This window comes from Geotrypetes seraphini, chromosome 14 (assembly GCF_902459505.1).
Source record: "Geotrypetes seraphini chromosome 14, aGeoSer1.1, whole genome shotgun sequence".
In the NCBI taxonomy this organism is placed as follows: Eukaryota; Metazoa; Chordata; class Amphibia; order Gymnophiona; family Dermophiidae; genus Geotrypetes; species Geotrypetes seraphini.
Window position 1 is genome coordinate 46,409,298 of NC_047097.1, and position 19,891 is coordinate 46,429,188.

The 19,891-nt window shown below is 41.3% G+C and overlaps 1 protein-coding gene across 1 annotated transcript in view; it reads left to right on the forward strand.

Annotated features, from left to right (window-relative positions):
• The window catches only part of ADAM10 (ADAM metallopeptidase domain 10), a 217,220-nt gene that overhangs the window by 131,632 nt on the left and 65,697 nt on the right, over window positions 1–19,891 (forward strand). The window contains exons 5-7 of the mRNA XM_033920375.1: window positions 3,168–3,271; window positions 9,696–9,845; window positions 18,210–18,302. Coding sequence (XP_033776266.1) covers window positions 3,168–3,271; window positions 9,696–9,845; window positions 18,210–18,302 — 347 coding nt within the window. The remainder of the gene's footprint in view (window positions 1–3,167; window positions 3,272–9,695; window positions 9,846–18,209; window positions 18,303–19,891) is intronic.

A 19,891-nucleotide genomic window follows, 5' to 3' on the forward strand; every position in this document is an offset into this window, starting at 1 on the left:
CTTTTATGGAAAGTCTATTTAAATGGATCAGGAAGTTTTGCACTGCCTATTCCACCTAAGTGGGAGAATCCTTCGCCCAAACGGGTGTCCCTGCCTCATATCATGACAGCTGTCAGTGTCAGTGACCTTTCAGAGCAGGATTGGGATGATTAAAAGTCCCTTCCCATGCCTTTGTTTTCACAGGGCTCTTCTGAAATGGTGGATGATGTGGGATCCCTTTCGGGGTTCAGTATCCAGGGAGCAGGTGTGGTGGCAGATCACAGTGACAATCCTTCCGTACATCGCCTTTTTAGGTCAGTTTCAGTCTCCCATGTTGTAACAGGATCTGTTTATACCTTCTCAGTGTTATGCTTTATATGTATATATGAGAAGTGCTTGGGATTTAAAATTGGCTTTAGCTCAAATCAGTAGTAATACAGATCAACAATCTAAGGTCAGATTAAAGAAATATATAGAAACTTACAATCTCTGTCTCAGTTGGTATGTTTAATATTTCCACACAGTCGATACTGCGTATTTACTCTAGCCTACCACTTGCTTAGTGAATGAACTTGAACTTTTCTAATTGCTGACTAGTATTGTTCTAAAAAGTCTGATTTAAAACAGAATTTCGCTGTAGCAGCATTTCTCACCTCTGCCACCAGAAGAAGGGGCAAGAAGGCAACAGGCACCAGACTTTCAGGCTGAATAGGGCTGACACCTTGATAAAGCAAATGGCGAAACATGCCATATTGGTGAAAAACACCCTAGTGGCAGACTACATAGAAAAAAGCTAAGTACAGTCAAAACTCGGTTTGCGAGTGTTTCTCATGACGAGCAAAACACTCTCGCAAATTTTGCCTTGCAAACCGAGCGTCGACTTAATATACGTGTCATCACCCCTGAGAACCGGCATTGCCCCCCCCCCCATCCAAACTCTTACCGCGATTGGACACTAGCACGCAGCACCAACCCACAGGACGTGCTGGTGCCCAAAGAGCCTGCCGCTTGCCGCTGATTCTGCTGGGCTTTGAGCATCTGCGCATGCTCAAGGCCTTCTGGCTCTCGCTCTCTCCGAGATTCTAATGAGATTACGAGAATCTCATTAAAATCTTGGAGAGAGTGGGGGCCAGAAGGCCTTGAGCATGTGCAGATGCTCAAGGCCCAGCAGAATCAGCGGCAGGCTCTTTAGGCACCGGCATATCCTGTGGGTTGGTGCTGCGTGCCAGTGCCCAATCGCAGTAAGGGGGGGGGGCGATGCCTATTCCCAGGGGTGGGCGAAGCCGGTTCCCGGGGGTGGGGTGGAACCATGCCAGTGGCCTTGGGGGCTGTGTGTGTGTCTTTCTTGGGATGTGGAACAAATCGCCTGCATTTCCATTATTTTCTATGGGGAAATTTGCTTTGATATACGAGCACTTTGGTTTACGAACATGCTTCTGGAATGAATCATGCTCACAGCCAAGGTTCCATTGTATTTGCTTTTAAATTACTCACAGTGATTTAATTAAGAATCGCATCTAAGGTAAAAATAAGAAAATTAAAGAATAAGATCCACTGACGATTGAACACATCAAGCTTTGGGCAATGAGAGTATTCGAACCCAGAATGGTGTCGCTGAGGATCTGGGTGACCATAGTGGCATATCTACGGTATTTGTGATTTACATTTAGTAACACATTCACGTATAAGCATTTTATTACAAGTTGAGCATCCCTTCTGCTCTATTTTCTTCTGAAAGGTACAAGGTCGTGGGGGGGGGGGTGGTTGGAGATTTGTGGGGGGCCCTGGTGGCAGGATGGGAGTGGGCCTGTAAGGGGTCGGGAGTGTGGGGGTCTGGGTGGCTGAAGCAAGAGAGAATGGGCTTCCCTCCTGCCTTTTTTTTTTTTTTTTTTAAATTTGGGGACCGTCAGGGGAGGGTGTGTTTGGCATGACTATTTCTTAAAAATTGGGACAGATATTGTGTGCGTGTAACACACGCACATATCTGTGCCCATTAAAAAAAAAAGAAGACTGGCTTTTTAAATGCTACTGGCACATTTAGACCTGTCAGAGATTTTGGAGCATTAAAAACTGGCACTTCATTTTGTGCAACATGTGGACATTGATTGGAGTGCTAATTTTAATATTGATGAACTTGTAATATATTTATATACAATTATTGGAGGCTGCTACAAATTACAGAAAAGGCCGCGATTTGCTGTTTTGGGCATCAATAGATGCAATACTTTGTCACTAAACTGGTTTAGCGATGATCGTTAAACGCAGTGAGTTTTGTGCATATGAGCCTGTGTTTCTTCCCAGGAAATTTCCCTGTGCCTCTCCTCTTTTCTTATGTTTCAGTGGAATTCGATTGCTTTGGTACCAACTGAGGAGGGTGCTTTGTTCCACTGCAGAAAGTGAGGAATTTCAAGTTCTTAAAGGGATATCCTTCTGCAGTTTACAGGAAATGGGAATCAACAGCTCAAGTATGGACTCCTATGTATCCTAATGGAACCCAGATTACCGAGGTAAGAACCTAATCAGTCGCTCAAGAAAATAAGGTGGTGGGAGTAGCTTAATTTGTTCTCTGAATTTTCAGGTTTGTGGAATAGATAAATTCTGGGGAATGCCCTTTTAAAAACTAGCTTGCGTGTGCATTAAGGTGAGAAAAAATATGAATGGGTGAAAATCTTGCTAGAAAATATAAGGAAAACAAGAATTTAGTGAAAAAACCACATATGGAGAATTAAATTTGTTAGCCAACCTCCTTAAATAGATCCTATTAGTGAAACCACAAACTGAGACATATGGAAGCCATAAGGAGTATTTAAAATTACATATGCATTAGAGAATGACACAGGGACAAATTGGTCTCCATCCCCGCAGGAACTCGATTTCTCCGTCACGTCCCCATGAGTTTTGTCACTGTCCCTGCCCTATTCCTGTAAGCTCTGCTTTAACTGCAAAAGCCTCAGACACTTATGATTTTAAAGTGTTGAGGCTTGTGCAGATAAGGACAGAGCTTGCAGGAATGGGGCAAGGACAGGAAAAGAACTTGCCGGGACAGGAAAATGAGTTCCCATGAGGACAGGGAAAAATTTGTCTCCATGTCGTTCTCTAATATGCATGCCACCATGGTAGCTTTGCAATTGTCTATGAATGTTTATAGAATTTGTGACAGTTTGACTTGACTGCTCTTAATTTTTCAGAGTATCCTCACAAATATGGGCCACAAGGAGGCTGTGCAGATCATTCAGTATTTGAAAGAATGAAGAAGTATCAGAAGTCTGCTGTAGACCAACCAGTAGAACAGGTATGGCTATAAATGTGAATAGTACCAATTCAAATGAATTTGAAGCCATCTTTTTGATTTAAGATATATAGCTTTTCTACATGTCCATATGATATAGGTCTAACCCTTTGCTGTGACCTTAATCACTGGAAATTTAAGAACTCAAACTTTAGACATTTGATGCTGCTGCAGTAACCCCTGCTAACCTTGGAACTGAGAATAATTCTTACATGATATTCCTGTCTGGCAAGGGTGCCTAGCTGAGGTTGAATATGTATAAAACCAAATAGGAAAATATGAAGAAAAAATTATGAAAGTATACATTTACATCACAGGCCGATTGTAATTATCAAGTAATGGCTACTTTTAAGGGACAGTTTTCTTTGGTTGAGAGAAATAGATGTATTTTCTACTTAAATTTCTTTCTAGTTTCTTCTTCCTCCACCCTAAGAATTTTAAAATGGCTTTGTGTGTGTAAACTTGACCTTTATAATCATGTAAGAACTTAAGAATAGCCTTACTGGGTCAGACCAGTGGTCCATCTAGCCCAGTATCCCGTCTTCACAGAGACCAATCCAAGTCGCAAGTACCTGGTAAAAACCAAAATAGTGTTCAAGATGCACCTTTTTCAAAATATAAAATTTGACATAGCTGCTTTTATGTTAGCTATTGTTATTATCTCAATTTCAATAGCTGAACATTCTCAAAACCAAAATTTTTAGCTTTCATGTTCTTGACCAATTTTTTCTCTTCTGTTTTCATTTTCAATCATCTATTCATTCAGATTTAAGGAAGATGTTATCAAAGTGCAATAAGTTACTTTTACCATACCTTAATCTATGGAGAGATTAGTCAACCAGCCATCGTTCAGTACTGCAAGTTACTGACTCCATGGTGCAACAATGACACTACTTGTGATCAACCTTGCAAGTGTTATACTGTCCCGGAAGTAGTGGGGGACAAAGCCATGGCCTGATGTTCTTGGCTTCATGTGGGTTCCACCCCCCCAACCCAGATAGCCTTCCCAAATAAGTACTCTTAAACCCCTTCAGGCCCCTCTCCTGAGCCTACCTTCACCTATCCCTGGTGGATTGTTCTGACATATCCATGGCAAAAAGGCCTTTTTATTCGACAGCTTGATCTCTAGCTGGTACCTCTGCTAGAGTTACTGGTGCTAGTTTTTTTTTTTTTTTTTTTTCAACCTGTCACCGGTAAGGGCAGGAGTGACTTCTAGACATCAGGGATATGTTGATGTAGGCCTGGCAGGGAGAGGGAAGGAGCAGGGTGTTTGGGGGGCTTGCTTTGTGGTGGTGGAGTTATGTGATAGAGTGCTTCGTGGTGAGTGGGGGAAGGGTCTGTTATTAGGCAAGTACTTCCTTGTGGGTAAGAGGATCTGTGGTTGGGACTGTCATCTGGGGGATGGGAGGGGTAACATCTATTCCTCTAAGATGCATCCTGGGAAATCACTTAATCCCCCCCATTGCTCCATTAGATAGATTGTGAGCCCGCTGGACATACAGGGAAAAATGCTTGAGTACCTGAATAAATTAATGTAAACTGTTCTGAGCTCCCCTGGGAGAATGGTATAGAAAAGTGAATAAATAAATAACGTGCATTATAGCTGTAACATAGTAACATAGTAACATAGTAGATGACGGCAGATAAAGACCCGAATGGTCCATCCAGTCTGCCCAACCTGATTCAATAAAAAAAAATTATTTTTTTTTCTTCTTAGCTATTTCTGGGCAAGAATCCAAAGCTTTACCCGGTACTATGCTTGGGTTCCAACTGCCAAAATCTCTGTTAAGACTTACTCCAGCCCATCTACACCCTCCCAGCCATTGAAGCTCTCCCCTGCCCATCCTCCACCAAACGGCCATACACAGATACAGACCGAGCAAGTCTGCCCAGTAACTGGCCTTAGTTCAATATTTAATATTATTTTCTGATTCTAAATCTTCTGTGTTCATCCCACGCTTCTTTGAACTCAGTCACAGTTTTACTCTCCACCACCTCTCTCGGGAGCGCATTCCAGGCATCCACCACCCTCTCCGTAAAGTAGAATTTCCTAACATTGCCCCTGAATCTACCACCCCTCAACCTCAAATTATGTCCTCTGGTTTTACCATTTTCCTTTCTCTGGAAAAGTTTTTGTTCTACGTTAATACCCTTTAAGTATTTGAACGTCTGAATCATATCTCCCCTGTCTCTCCTTTCCTCTAGGGTATACATATTCAGGGCTTCCAGTCTCTCCTCATACGTCTTCTGGCGCAAGCCTCCTATCATTTTCGTCGCCCTCCTCTGGACCGCCTCAAGTCTTCTTACGTCAGATACGGTCTCCAAAACCGAACACAATACTCCAAGTGGGGCCTCACCAATGACCTGTACAGGGGCATCAACACCTTCTTCCTTCTACTGACTACGCCTCTCTTTATACAGCCCAGAATCCTTCTGGCAGCAGCCTCTGCCTTGTCACACTGTTTTTTCGCCTTTAGATCTTCGGACACTATCACCCCAAGGTCCCTCTCCCTGTCCGTGCATATCAGCTTCTCTCCTCCCAGCATATACGGTTCCTTCCTATTATTCTGGGAGGAGAGAAGCTGATAACTTAGCTTGATAATTAGCCCCCCCCCTTTAGTATCCTAATCTGTTTCTCTTATGTCTTGCTCTCACCTTTCCTTAGTATGCCTCCTTAATTTTTTGTATCAGTATTCAGTATATATCCCACCAGACTTAACCGTATTTTTCGCTCCATTAGATGCACTTTTTTCCCCCCAAAAGTGGGTGGAAATAAGGATGTGTCTTATGGAGCGAATATAACCAACCCCCCTTTAAATCAAGGCCCGCGGGCCCGCTGTTTCTTTCCTTCCTCCCATCAGGTGCAGCACAGCTCCGCCAATGTTAAAAGGAGCCGCATCAAAATTGGAGCCCTGCCACCACCGTAGCACGTTCTCTCTGCCGTGGTCCTGTACGTCAGAGGAGGGGTGGGACCGTGGCAGAGAGAACGTGCTACGGTGGCGGCAGGGCTGTTTAGAGGCAGCAGAGAAGGCTGTTTAGGCGAATGTAAGTCTTCTGAGAGTCTGGTACAGAGCAGAGTTGGGGGAGGATCGCGAGGCTGTTTCTTTCCTTGAATGGACCTTGAGTCAGATGCGTTCTGTAGCATAGTTGAGGCGGGAGGAGAAGGTGTAGCGATCCTGTTCACCTCTGCCGACTTCAAAAGTTTCCCTCCAGTCTCCGCTGATTTCTTCAGGCCCTGGAGGGAGGGAATGTGAATGGACGTTGGTGGTTGCGACACAGCCATATGGGGCTCCGATTTTGACGCAGGTCCTTTTTACATTGCCGGAGCTGCGCTGCCCCTGGAGATGGTTGTGCAGTTGATTGGTGTCAGCAGGGCCTGCCTGAGTGTCATGATTGGATTGATGCTGACACAAGGGCCTGCCTTCTTCTTGGATGGTTTTTTCGGCTGTTGGGCCCCTTTGGCCCTCTCCAGCCACCTGTCTCAGACCACTGGGGGAGGTGCCTGTCTTCAGCTGCCGGGATGGAGGGAGGGAAGGGAAGAAGAAAGAAGGAGACCCTGGCAAGCAAGTTATCAGTAGACAACCAGAGCCTGGGACCACAACATAATTTGAATAATGACTAGACAACAAAAGGTAGAAAAATTATTTTATGTTCTTTAATTACAATATGTCAGATTTGAAATTCCTGCCAGAGCTGCTGTTAGACAGGGAGGGGGATGGGGGACGACGACAGGGTACAGAGCCTAGTAGGAAGTGAGGGGGGCAAGGTGCAGAGCCTGGTATATATTAGTATAGAATTTGGTTCAGAATGTTTTTTTTTCTTGTTTTTCTCCTCTAAATCTAGGGTGCGTCTCATGGTCAAGTACGTCTTATGGAGCGAAAAATACGGTATATTTCTTCAAAATGTCTTGACTCCAAATTTTTTTGCTGAATCATCAGAAAGTGCTTCAAATGGATTCACTTCATACCATTCAAATTTTGCACTGAAGCTTTTTAAATTTTCAACGATTTCCATTCTTTATGTAATAAAGAAACTTATCTGCTCATTTGAGACTGTTGGCTGGGGACTGATTCATCCGACATGTTTCACCATAAGGCTGTCTCAAGGATGTCCCCTAATGTTGCCACATCAGTCCTTCTCTACCACAACATTAGGGAACATTCTTGGCAAAACATGTTGGATGAATCGGTCCCCAGCCAATAGTTTCAAATGAGCGGATACATTTTCTTTCTTATTATACAAAGAATGATGAGCTTCAGTGCAGTATTTGAATGGTATGAAGTGAATCCACTTGAAGCACTTTTGATGATTCAGCAAAAAAATTTTGTGTCAACACATTTTTAATAAATATAAGTTTGGGGGGAATATATACTGAATACATATATTATATTGTACTTTTAATATTATCGTAAGTAAATGAGCCAGTATTGAAGACTCCTTAATTTTCTGGCCATGCTCATGTCACCCAATCTTCTCTCACAGAATCTATTTCATTTGGTTTTATGTCTATTGATCACCAATCTCTAGGTCTCTTTTTTATTTTTATTTTCCCTTCCCTTCAGCCTTCTAATTTCCTCCTTTCTTGTGGATTTTTTCCTCTTAGTAACATTTTCTTGTATCAGCTTGTTTTTATAATCCTAGACAGGAGAGTATTAAGATGGACAAACTAGAATGTGCTAGGGCCATGATGTTTAAGTGGGGTACCCTCTCAGGTATGCTGTTTTTGGGGGGTTTTTTGTTCTTTTTTATGGCTCCCAAGTCAGCTGCCCCTAGAAATTTGGGAGAGGGATGGAACAAAGTCACTACTGACATCTTCATTTCCAACTCTTGTGCGTTGTCCTGCAATCAGAAAGAGAAATCAGCAAGTAGGACATCTTACCTGCTGCTTGCTTCCTCTGCCAGTTTTCTTACGTATGTGTTCCATAGTACATGGCCTCAGTATTTACTTCAAACCTTTTGCATTTGTGCAGTTACCATAGTACATGGCCTTGGTAGTCTACCCCTTAAAGGAATATTTACTTCCAACCTTCAAGGATTGCAAGCAGATTGTATATTCGTTGGGAATATTCTGAAATCCCATGATATACTGCATAACTGTCTCCATTGTATGCAAATGTCATGCTGATTCATTAGGAGTACACTAACAATTGGGCCAGTTTGCAACCTTTTGAGATTGTAAATGAAGACCACTGCCTTAAAGGGGCTACTATTCTTTCTCTGCCTTACTACTTTGTGCAGATTTTAGGTTTGCAGTGAATAGTAAGTTGTTTTAAAGATTGTATCAATTGTTTTCAGCATGTGCTATATCCTGTCTAATTTCACATGTAGGGCTACTTTTACCAAAGTGAGGTAAAGTTTTGGAATTACTATATGTTAATTGTCCAAATTAACATTTGGGGCCTGTTTTACGAAGCTGCACTAGCGGCTGCACGATGGTAACTGCCTCAAAGCCTATAGAGATTTAAAGGGCTTCAGGGCCATTGCTGTGCGGCTTCGTAAAACAGGGGGTTGATTAACTGTAAAATCATAATGTGCTGCAGTAACTTTTGATGGTACTGAAAGGATCTTCCTGGATAGGTAACAGAGGAAATGCCTTGATTGTGTTAAATAATGTAACCCAAAAAAGAAGAATAACATAAATGAACAAAAATAGAAAACTTCCTATATTATCTTATTGCCACTGGGAAGTCAAATGTGCCAAATTGCACAAGTTCAAAATTCAAAATTAATAATCCAAAATTGATAAAGCTCCTCAGTGTTCACTCCTCTTTGATCAGGACAAGCCTGTAATAAGAGTCGTGAGCCAATGTTACCCAACGGGTAACATCCTCGGACCTTGTGCACATAGTGAAAAAATATTAAGTGCTCAACATTGCAACTTAAATTTGTTTTTTCTTTTTCTTTTAAACAATATCTAGTGTTCTGTACTTAATTTTTGATCTCATTTTATGCACTTTAAATTTATTATTGCACATTGGGAGTGTTTTTGGTATTGTTAAAAAGAAAAAACAAATTTAAGTTGCAATGTTGAGCACTTAATATTATTTTTTACTGTGTGCACAAGGTCCGAGGATGTTTCATGCTTGATCACCCCATTGGGTAACATTGGCTCACAACTCTTATTACAGGCTTGTCCTGATAAGAGGAGTGAATACTGAGGACCGTTATCAATTTTGGATTATTAATTTTGAACTTGTGCAACTTATGGAATGCGTTTCTATAATAAGGTTTCTTTAAAAAGGAAATGCTACTTTTTCATAAATTTAACATCATATTGTAACATGTTAGAAGATAGTTCAAGCCTCTTCTTTGAAATAAGTGTAAGGATAAAAATATTCTGTATGTTTTCTTATTTAATGTGCAAATGAATCAAAAAATTCATTGTATTTTTAGAAAACTGTTGATTTTTTTTTTCTACTATATTTAGAAACCAGCTAAAGAACATGATGGAAATGGTCCACAAATGTTAAGGAAAAAGCGTGTAGCTCAAGCTGAAAAAAACACTTGTCAGCTCTATATTCAAACAGATCATCTGTTCTATAGACGTTATGGAACAAGAGAGGCTGTGATTGCACAGGTACAGTAATTAAACATAGCTTGCTGTTTGGCATTTGCATTTCTTGCTTATAATATTTTGTGAAAGGCTCTGATATAATTTTCAGTGTTTTTTGCATTTGTGCAGTACCTAGCAGATTAGAGTCAACATGCTGTTTTGATTTTAAATCCCATTGTTCCCATTGATGTGCTGTACAGGCCTGAGCAAATTGCCTATTTTCATTGCAATACACAGGTGTTGCCAAGCACCACCTTAAGCCGCTCCCTGTGAACAAGTTTTGCTGGACATCGGGAAGGGGTTGTAGTACTCTTCGTTCCTCCCTTGGGTGTCATCAGGGATACACAGGTTTTTCCTCTCAGAAACATTCCTAGGGCTATGCCCCCATTACAATGGTTCCAGTTCGAGGCGGAATCGGGTTCCCTTGTAGTGGCTCCGCCTAAAATACTCTGATGATGCCAGGGGTCGGGCGTGGCTTCCTCATCTCAAAGGCTGACTTCTCAGGTTTGTCAGGAATGGACTCGACTTTCATTGGACACTAGTTAGTCCTCCTTTGCCTGTGTCCAACTTGGTTTCTGGACTCTGGCAAGTCGACTGGAAAAGAGTCCAGGGTCTGTGATATTCTGCAATGTTTCTTAAACATCGGGATGCTGGAACCTGTTCCAGAACATGAATTGGGGTTTAGGTGAATATTCCTTATACTTCATTGTGCCAGAAAGGCTCAGAGGATTGGAGACCCATTCTGGATCTAAAGACATTCACTTGCGGATTCTGGATCTAAAGTCATTTACTTGCAAAATCCTTTTTCTGAATGGCAATGGAATACACTAATAGCTGCTCTTTCACCAGGAGAATTTCTAGTGTCCTTGGTTCTCAGAGGCTTACCTCTATATTACAATCTACCTGGAGCATTGCAGGTTTTTGCATTTCAGTTTTCTGCAACAGCATTTTCAGTTCACAGTTCTGCCCTTTGGCCTTGCAACGACATCTGCACTTTCGTCAAAGTGATGGTAGTTGTGGCGGCTTTCCGCCAGCAGGGGATTCAAGTCTTCCCTTCCTGGGACAGCTGCTTGATCCGGGCTCCGTCTCGGGTGTATGAAAATGCAGTGGAGATGGTAGTGTCTCTGTTTGAGGTATTGGCAAGTTCAGGAAGAGATGTTTGGTGTCCTCCCAGTTCCTGGAGTTTATTATTTATTTATTCAGTTTTCTCTACCGTTCTCCCAGGAGAGCTCAGAACAGTTTACATGAGTTTATTCAGATACTCAAGCATTTTTCTGGGGCTTCTCTTCGTCTCCAGATAGGGTCGTATATTTCTTCTCAAGGCATGTAGACAGAACCTTCGACAACACAGCAGAATTCTCCTGGACCGTCCGGCTCCCTTAGCCTGGTTTTATCTGCAAGTTCTAGAGTTTCGGGCAGCCTCCTTGGAGGCGATCCCCTGGGCTAGAACGCCCATGCGCCCTTTACAGAAGTTCTTCCTATATCGGTGGCCTCTGCAGAGTTTTCCTCTTCAGATGCTGCTCCCCTGGACGGTGCCAGCTAGCTGCAACTTGAACTGGTGGCTTCAGGAGGAGGCGCTCTGCCAGGGCTGGCTTCTTTGGATTTCTGAGTGGATGACTTTTAGGATGGATGCCAGCCTGTTGGGTTGTGGGCTTACTATGGGGCCCACGCCATTCAGGGGCAGTGGACTCCTGGTCTGAAACATTGGTTGACCAATTGTCTGGATCTTTGGGCAATTTGGCTGGTGCTATTCGCTCTCGAGCCCCTTCTGAAAGGGCCAATGGTGCAAGTTTCTCAGACGCCACTGCTCTAGTGCTCTCTCTCTTGGGCCAGAAAATTGTCTCCATTCCACTGGGTGGAAACGCATCTTCTGTCTTTCTCAGTGGCCCATGTGGCCAGAGTCGACAATGTTCAGGTAGACTTCTTTGGCTGAAAGTTTCTGGACCCAGGAGCATGGTCTCTCTCACAGGAGGCATTCTGTCTGATCGTACAAAGGGACTTGTTGGTTTCGGCAGAGAACTCAAAGGCTGGGTGCTTTTTCAGTCAACAAACAGCGAGGAAGCTAGGGCCAGATGCCTTGGTTTGGCCCTGGCTGGCTCATGAGCTCCTGTATGATGATCTCTCCGTGACCTTTGGTTAGTCAGGTCTTCCGCTGATAGCAGTGCATTCCGGCTTGGTGATTCTAGTAGCTTTTGACTGGCCTTGGCTCCCATGGTATGCAGATCTCGTCCGTCTTCCATGGGGTGAGAGATTCCGGCCCCCTCTTCTTCGATCTTGCGCTCGATGAAACCCTCTACTATGGTGTCTTATGCCAGAGCCTGGAAGGCTTTTCAACAGTGGTGTGCTAAGAATCACTTGGAGCCTGAGAGGGCTCTCTCTTTGGTGGTCCTGGTTTTTCTTCAGGCGGGCCTAGAAACAGGTTTAGCAGTGGCCTCTCTTACAGTTCAGGTTGCAGGCCTTCCATATTTTAGAGTGTACAGAAGCGCTAGCTCGCTTACTGCTCACCCTGCTGTGTCCAGGTTTCTGGGAGGAGCACTTCGTTTGCGATCTTCCTTGCATTTTATTTTCCCTTTGTGGAATCTTAACATTGTTCTGCAGGGCTTTGGAGAGGCCCATTTGAGCAACTAAAGTATGCTTCTCTTCTGGACCAGACAGTAAAGACTGTTTTTTTGGTCGCAGTTGTCTCGGCATGGCATTTTTTTGGGGCTTCAGGCTCTTTCGTACAGGGTGTCCTTTTTCTGTTCTCTGGCCAAGGGAGTTTTCTCTGTACTGTACCTTCCTCCCTTTCTACCGAAAGTGGTTTCTGCCTTCCATGTCAAACAGGATGTTAGTTTGTCTGCTTTTACTTCCATAGGCTCAGAGTGAAAGGATCGGATCTTGCGCAAGTTGCCTGTTAGGGAAGTTTTGCTCCATTGTTTGGAGAGGATTAATTTTTTCTGACTGCCTATTTGTCTTGACTGCTGCGCCTCACCGTGGTCAACCGGTGGCCAAAGCTTCAATCGCTCGATGGATTCGAATGGTCGTTTGGTGACTTCCATCACCCTTGGCAAGCAGCTGTCGATTTTGCTTAACGCTCACATGACTGGAAGTGTGGCTGCGTCGTGAGCAGAGTCTTGTGTGATTCATCCTGATTAACTTTTCAGGGTGGCTACTTGGTCCTCTCTTCATACTTTTACCTGGTTTTTACTGAGTGGGCGTGGCGCTAGTTCTGATGCCGCTTTATGGGACCTCGGTGTTGAGGGCAAGCTCTTCTGTCCCTCCCTAGATGTTACAATTGCTTTGGTATGTCACCTAGCACAGTGTTTCTCAACTTTTTCAAACCAAGTACCCCCTAAGTGTAACAAATATCAACTGAGTACCCTCACCCAAGTTCCGCCCCAGACCCGCCCAAGCTCCGTCATAGACCCCTACCCCATCATAATTTCTTCCATTCATTTTTCATATACACACAATATAATATTAATATGTAATGGTAACCACAAAATTAAAAAAAAAACACAAAGCAACACTGTATGCAGAGAAAATGGTAATTTATCATTTATATTTGGGGGGGGGGGGTCCCAAAGAGGTCAAGGCAGATGACATTAAAATATTCAATGTCATCTCAGTAAAAACTATAGAAAAATAGACAAATGTAGTGCAACATATAGACAGCAGATATAAATTCTCAAAACTGACACATTTTGATCACTAAATTGAAAATAAAATCATTTTTTCTACCTTTGTTGTTGGGTGATTTCATGAGTCTTGTTGCACTTCCTTCTGACTGTGCATCCAATATTTATTTATTTCTGCCTCCTGCATGCTTCATCTCCGCTGGACTCATTCCCTTCCCCAACCAACTGTCCCTCCATGAGTCCAACTTTTCTTCCTCTCTCCTCCACCCCTATTGAGAACATGTCTCCCTCTCTCTCTCACTGTCTATCAGTCTTTCATTCCCTCCCTTGTTGCAAAGGGATTGGGGAAAGAGAGAGAGATCCATGGTGCATCTCTCCCACCCCCTCTATGCCCCCTCTACCCCCCTCTGTTGCTAGCTCTCAGGCTAAGGGGGTGTAGCATGTGCTCAGAGAAGTTTGTGGATTTCTACAACACCCGGGTTGTGGGTTGGGATTGAATATCTAGCATATGGAATCCTACACGGACTAACAGAAGATCATCGAAGGTATAATCCTAATCTTCCATTCTTAATATACTACTGATTGCTATCACAGTAGCTTCTGTGCATTTACAATTTAATATAATAGAACAGAGAAAGGGAAGATGGGGAAGGTAAATAAGAGACAGGGAATGAAAAGGAGAGGAAGTGAAAGATTAAATTTCCAAATCATAGGTTTTTGGGAAAAAAATGTTCTAATGAGGGTTTGGAATTTAGTGTAGGATGCCCCTTGCCTGATGTCTGCGGAGAGAGAGGTCCAGAGTTCAGGGATAGTGTAATTGAAGACTGTTTCTCAAGAAATATCAAAGCATATATAATGGAGGGGTGAGGGGAGGAAGTGCAGAGGATTTGAGGTAGATACTTAGATTTACCTTGTACAAATTAAAGAAAATACTCATTAAACAGATCCTTCAAGTCCCAAAGGTTCAAAATATAATGGCTTAAAAAGAGCCGGCTTTCTTGCATTAGTTTGATATTGTGTTATATAATAGCATTTTGTTTAAGTTAAAGTGAAGGAGACTGTTGTAGAGACAATTATTTTTTCACTCCGCACTTTGTGTTTCATAGTGCAGTAATTTAGACAGGAGAATCCAAGCCTGTTCTTTTTTGTGTTTATTTTATCCAATCTGGTTTTCTGATACATTACGTGTCATCAGTAGGGACCCCTGAGGAAGGAGTGTTTCTTCAAAACATGGACCGTGTCTGGTCCAGTCCACATGAATATTAGGACCAGTTTTTTAAAATATATTTACTGTAGTTCATGTACTTGTTTTATATGTGTTGTACATGTTTTTAAGATTTTTGCATTTTAAATAAATTCCTGCACCCTGTACATTGCCCTGCAGTTTTGTTTTGGTTTTTGTTTTGTATTTTCACTGCAGGCTTTGTTGTTTTTTCTTGTTTTGCTTAGAGACATTTCTGTCTCCATAAATAAATGTGCTACTAAAATTCATTTATAATATCATGGATTTCTGGGTTAAAAATGCTGCTTGAGCTAGCTGTTTTAGATAAAGTAATGTGTGATCTTGAAAATAGACTGTCTGCCTAGGATTTATAATGCTTTAGGTTGAATTGTCCTGGCACAATGAAAAAGAAGGCAAATACTAAATTTTCTGATATGAAACAGACAATCAACAAGGTCCCAGCTTGACTTCAATAAACAATCTACATGAATTATAGTATTTTTTTTTAATGAAAGTTAATAGAAAAGCTATTCTCATAACACACTAGAATATCAGCAGAGTCATTTGTAGCATTTTACAGAATTAATAATCTGAAGGAGAGGAGGAGGAAGAGTTAAGTTGCCTAATCATAGGTTTCTTGGAAAAACCATGGTTTAATGAGGGTTTGAAATTCAATGTAGGATTCTAATCTGTTAAGGCAGCATCTTCCGCTAGCTATCATATTGGCTAGGAAGGTCTTGGAGCTCCAGGTGCTTGCTTGTAAAGAGCTACATTTAATCATGATGGTTAAAGGCAGGATGATTTTGCACATGACCATCTTTCTTACTGAAGACAACCCAGACAAAACTAAATTCATCCTCCTAGAAAATAACAAAGTCCCTACCACTACCAACTTAGTAAACAACTCTATCAATTACCCTCTACAAACCTCCCTAAAACTACTTGGAATGACTATTGACAGGGGCTGCACCATGCAATCACAAATAAACAAAATGATACAGAAATCGTTCGCAGTCATGAGGAACCTTAGACAAGTCCGAAAATTCTTTGAAAGACCACAATTTTTGCTTCTAGTACAATCACTAATCCTCAGTATATTCAACTACTGCAACATCCTCTACCTCCCCTGCCCAGCAATAATGATTAAACAACTACAAACAATTCAAAATACAGCTTTGAGACTCATCTACTCTTTGAAGAAATATGATCACATCAGGAGGCATACATCGACTCACACTGGTTTCCAATCCAAGAAAGAATACAATTCAAATTTTACTGTATACTATTTAAAACTATTAAAGGGAACAGCCAAACCTACCTAAACAACCGCTTTATCCAAACTACCTCTACCAGGCATAGAAAAACACACACCCCTTTCACTCACTCCACAATCAAGGAAGTAAAACAGAAAAAACTTTACGACGGCCTACTAGCCATTCAAGCAGCAAGACTAGATAACCTAGTCTCCATCCTACTGACATCAACCCCTGACTACAAGAGGTTCAGAAAGGATATTAAAAACTATACTCTTCAAGAAATCCCTGAGTAACGCCTAATACCATGATCACCTTCCCTACCCCTGATCCTACCTTTCCCTCTCTCAGAAATTATCTCTGATCTAACTTTGTAACCCTTCCCTCCACAACTCTTATTGTAATCCGCTTTGAACCAAAAGGTAATGGCGGAATAGATATCTGTAATGTAAGATAGTTTTATGCTTTCATCTCAATTAGACAATTGAGTTGCTACTTTCCATGAGGCATGAGAAAAACAAGCTAGCAAAGTGCTGTTTCTAGAACATTAGAACAGTCCATAGATATCTGAGGATGACTGAATATTGGAAAACTATTTTTGGTCTTTTGGAAAGTGATTTCACTTTTCAAATTTATTCACTATATTGAGGCAACCTGTTTCTAAGATAGCATTAAGTATGTCTTGCTGAAAATTTTTTACTATCGAACTGAGCTATGTTTTTAGATCCTTCACTTGAACGAATGGTCTATTGACCTCTACTGAAGAGCAAACATTGTTGGGGAAAGTGCCTCAGAATTGGAATGGCTTACCTCCATATATTACCGTATTTTTAGCTCCATAAGACGCACATTTTTCCATCCAAAAGTGGGTGGAAATCTCTGTGCCCTGTACCGGCCTGCCCTGTACCGGCCCGCCCTATGCCCTGTTCCGGCCTACCACTAGACCACCAGAGGGGGGGTGGGGGAACAGGGTACAGAGCCCGGCAGGGAGAATTTGGTTCAGAATGTTTTGTTTTGTTTTTTTTTGTTTCTTGTTTTCCTCCTCTAAATCTAGGGTACGTCTTATTGTCAGGTGCGTCTTATGGAGCAAAAAATACGGTACTTATCTGTTTCATATAAAAAATCAAAATTGGCTTTTTGAAATTTAGATATGTCATAAAAATTGACTGATAGAAAAGAAATATCTGGTTAGAAGACCAGATTTGGCTGAGGAAGCATGTATACATTGTATTTTTATTAGGTTTTGTAATTAGATATTTCAATGTAATTTTAATTTGAGGACAAACCAACAAAAGAATGAGGAACTGGAGAAAAATATACAAATAAATCAAATATTATGCCTCCAGTTATAACTGCGCTGAAAGCAAAAATGCTCAATGGCTTAACCCCTTATCAACACTGGACTTAAATTCCAAAAAAGTATAGCTGAACAGGGGAAAACAACGTCTCAGAAGCTGCAGGGCAAACGTTGCTCTGGAGCTATGAAGAGGAGCTTAAATTGCTCTTTAACTCCCCTCCAGCATTCTATCATTGGCGAAACAACCCCTTAGTTATACTATGAAAATAATTCAAAAACAAAAGCAAGCAGCACTTATCTTTGCCTTAACGTGGCTACAGCTTCCTCATTGAATCAATAAAAACCTATAACTAAGGGATTGTTTCGTCAATGATAGAATGCTGGAGGAGAGTTAAAGAGCAATTTAAGCTCCCCTTCATAGCTCCAGAGCAACGTTTGCCCTGCAGCTTCTGAGGCGTTTTCCCCCTGTTCAGCTATACTTTTTTAGAATTTAAGTCCAGTGTTGATAAGGGGTTAAGCAATTGAGCATTTTTGCTACCAGCGCAGAGTTATAACTGGAGGCATAACATTTGATATATTTTAATTTGAGGTACATTTTAATTTAATGTAATACTGTGTTTATAGTTTTGTATACTGCTCAGCCCCAGAATTGGCTGCAAACGTGTTTTAAAATTAAATACTAAACTTGGGGCTTAAATCGTTAAATGATTGTTAGAATCTTGTTATTTAGCACGTCCTAAATGCTGAGTATCCAAGGGTTGGACACGACTGAATGGATTGTAGTAGTAATAAATGCTAAGAAGCCCATTTTATACCTATGGGCTTCTTAGTATTTAGCACGCTCTAAGCTTTGGTAAAAGGGCCCCTTAATGCATTATTATAATTCTGTAGAAAACATATAACAAATATAACATTGTAAAAGTATGATTCATTAGAGTGTTTATAGGAAGGGGGGAGCTTAGTGATTCAGACTTAAATATCTGTACTTTTTCTTCTTAGATATCCAGCCATGTTAAAGCAATCGACACAATTTACCAAGGAACGGATTTCCAAGGAATTCGTAATATCAGCTTTATGGTCAAAAGAATAAGAGTAAGATTTATTATTTTTACATGTTATATGTGAGGCGTGTTTATAAATGATGTTTATGTGGTCGTATATGAGGCGTGTTCAATAATTTATCTACCTCAGTAGGAAAGAAAAGAGTTTTCAAATAATTCTTATTTTATTTTTCAGTATAGTCCCCTGATAGCTCCATACACTACTTCCACTTTTCCTGCAATCACTTTAACCCCTTTGAAAAGAATTCTTCTGTTTGACCTTCAAACCAGGATGCCACAGCTTTCTTGATGTCTTCATCACTTGTGAACCATTGTCCATGGAGACTTCAGCTCTGGCATCTTAGGGAAGCCTTCTGGGTTGGCTTCGGCATAGGGGGGACGGGCAGGAATTAAAGCATGGGTTCCCCGGCGACTGCGATGATTGCTTTCTCGGAGGGGCGGGCAGGAAGGAGGACATGGGATCCACGGCGGCAGCAGTGGCCATTAAGGAGGCAGGAGAACTGAACAGTGCCGTACCCCCAACAAGCGGCTTGCTGTACCCCTAAGGGTACGCATACCGCGTGTTAAGAAACACTGGTATAGAGATCATAATAAACATTTTATCAAATGAGACCTTGTGCTAAAATAACCTGTTTTAACAGTAGCATATATTGTTGAATTCCCCCTATATCTCCCCTTGTCTACAATGAAATCCATATAATTGGATAATATTGTTTTTTCTCTTTCTGTGGAAACTGACATGAATCCCTAAATAGGCCACTGGATCATTAACTTTATAACAAAAGAGACTTCACATGTTTTTGGAGTTTTTTATAGTTAGAATTAGGGCTTCTGATTTTAGGTTTTAATTGATTAATATGATACTCCAGTGCAGAAAATTAAATGTGATATTTATTTGATAAATATAGAAAAGCATTTCCTCTAGTATTCTCACACCTTTTCTGGCTAGTCTTATATTTTCCCTCATTTTTTTGTACCTTTTCTATGTTGCCGAATCTTAAATGACACAAACACATATTTGATTCAACCAGAAAAGGCACCCAACCTATGACACAAAAATAGTGATATTATAAAGTAGCACTAAATTTACTTTTCACCAAGGGTATACAGTCAATATAGACCAACTCAAAGGGTAGACCAAAACTTAGTCGCCCCTTTCATGCCCTGGAGTGCTAATAAGTTTTACCCCGATCCTCAGCGACACCACTTGGAGCTCAAAACAATCTCATTGCTCCAAGCTTTACGTGTCAATTCGTCACTGGATCGATCTTTTATATTAAAGTGTTTGTACTTTTTTAACTTTTGTATATTCTTAACTTCAATGTTCACATTTTGAAATAGTTTTAAGCATATCACTTAGCTTAGTCATGTGGTCTCTGGCAGGGGATTATAACACCGACATGTTTAGCTATACAAGCTTTATCAAGGATAACCCCTGTTAAAGAACAAAAGTTAAAATTAATAATAATGTTCAAAAGCATAGCTGTCAAAGTAACCAATCTTAATGGTACCAAAACAACTAAAGATTTCTTACCTCAATATAATATACCGCCAACCTCTGACCACTATATCTAGAGAAATGGCGGCGGCGTCTTTTTCAGAAATTAAATAGAGCAGAAC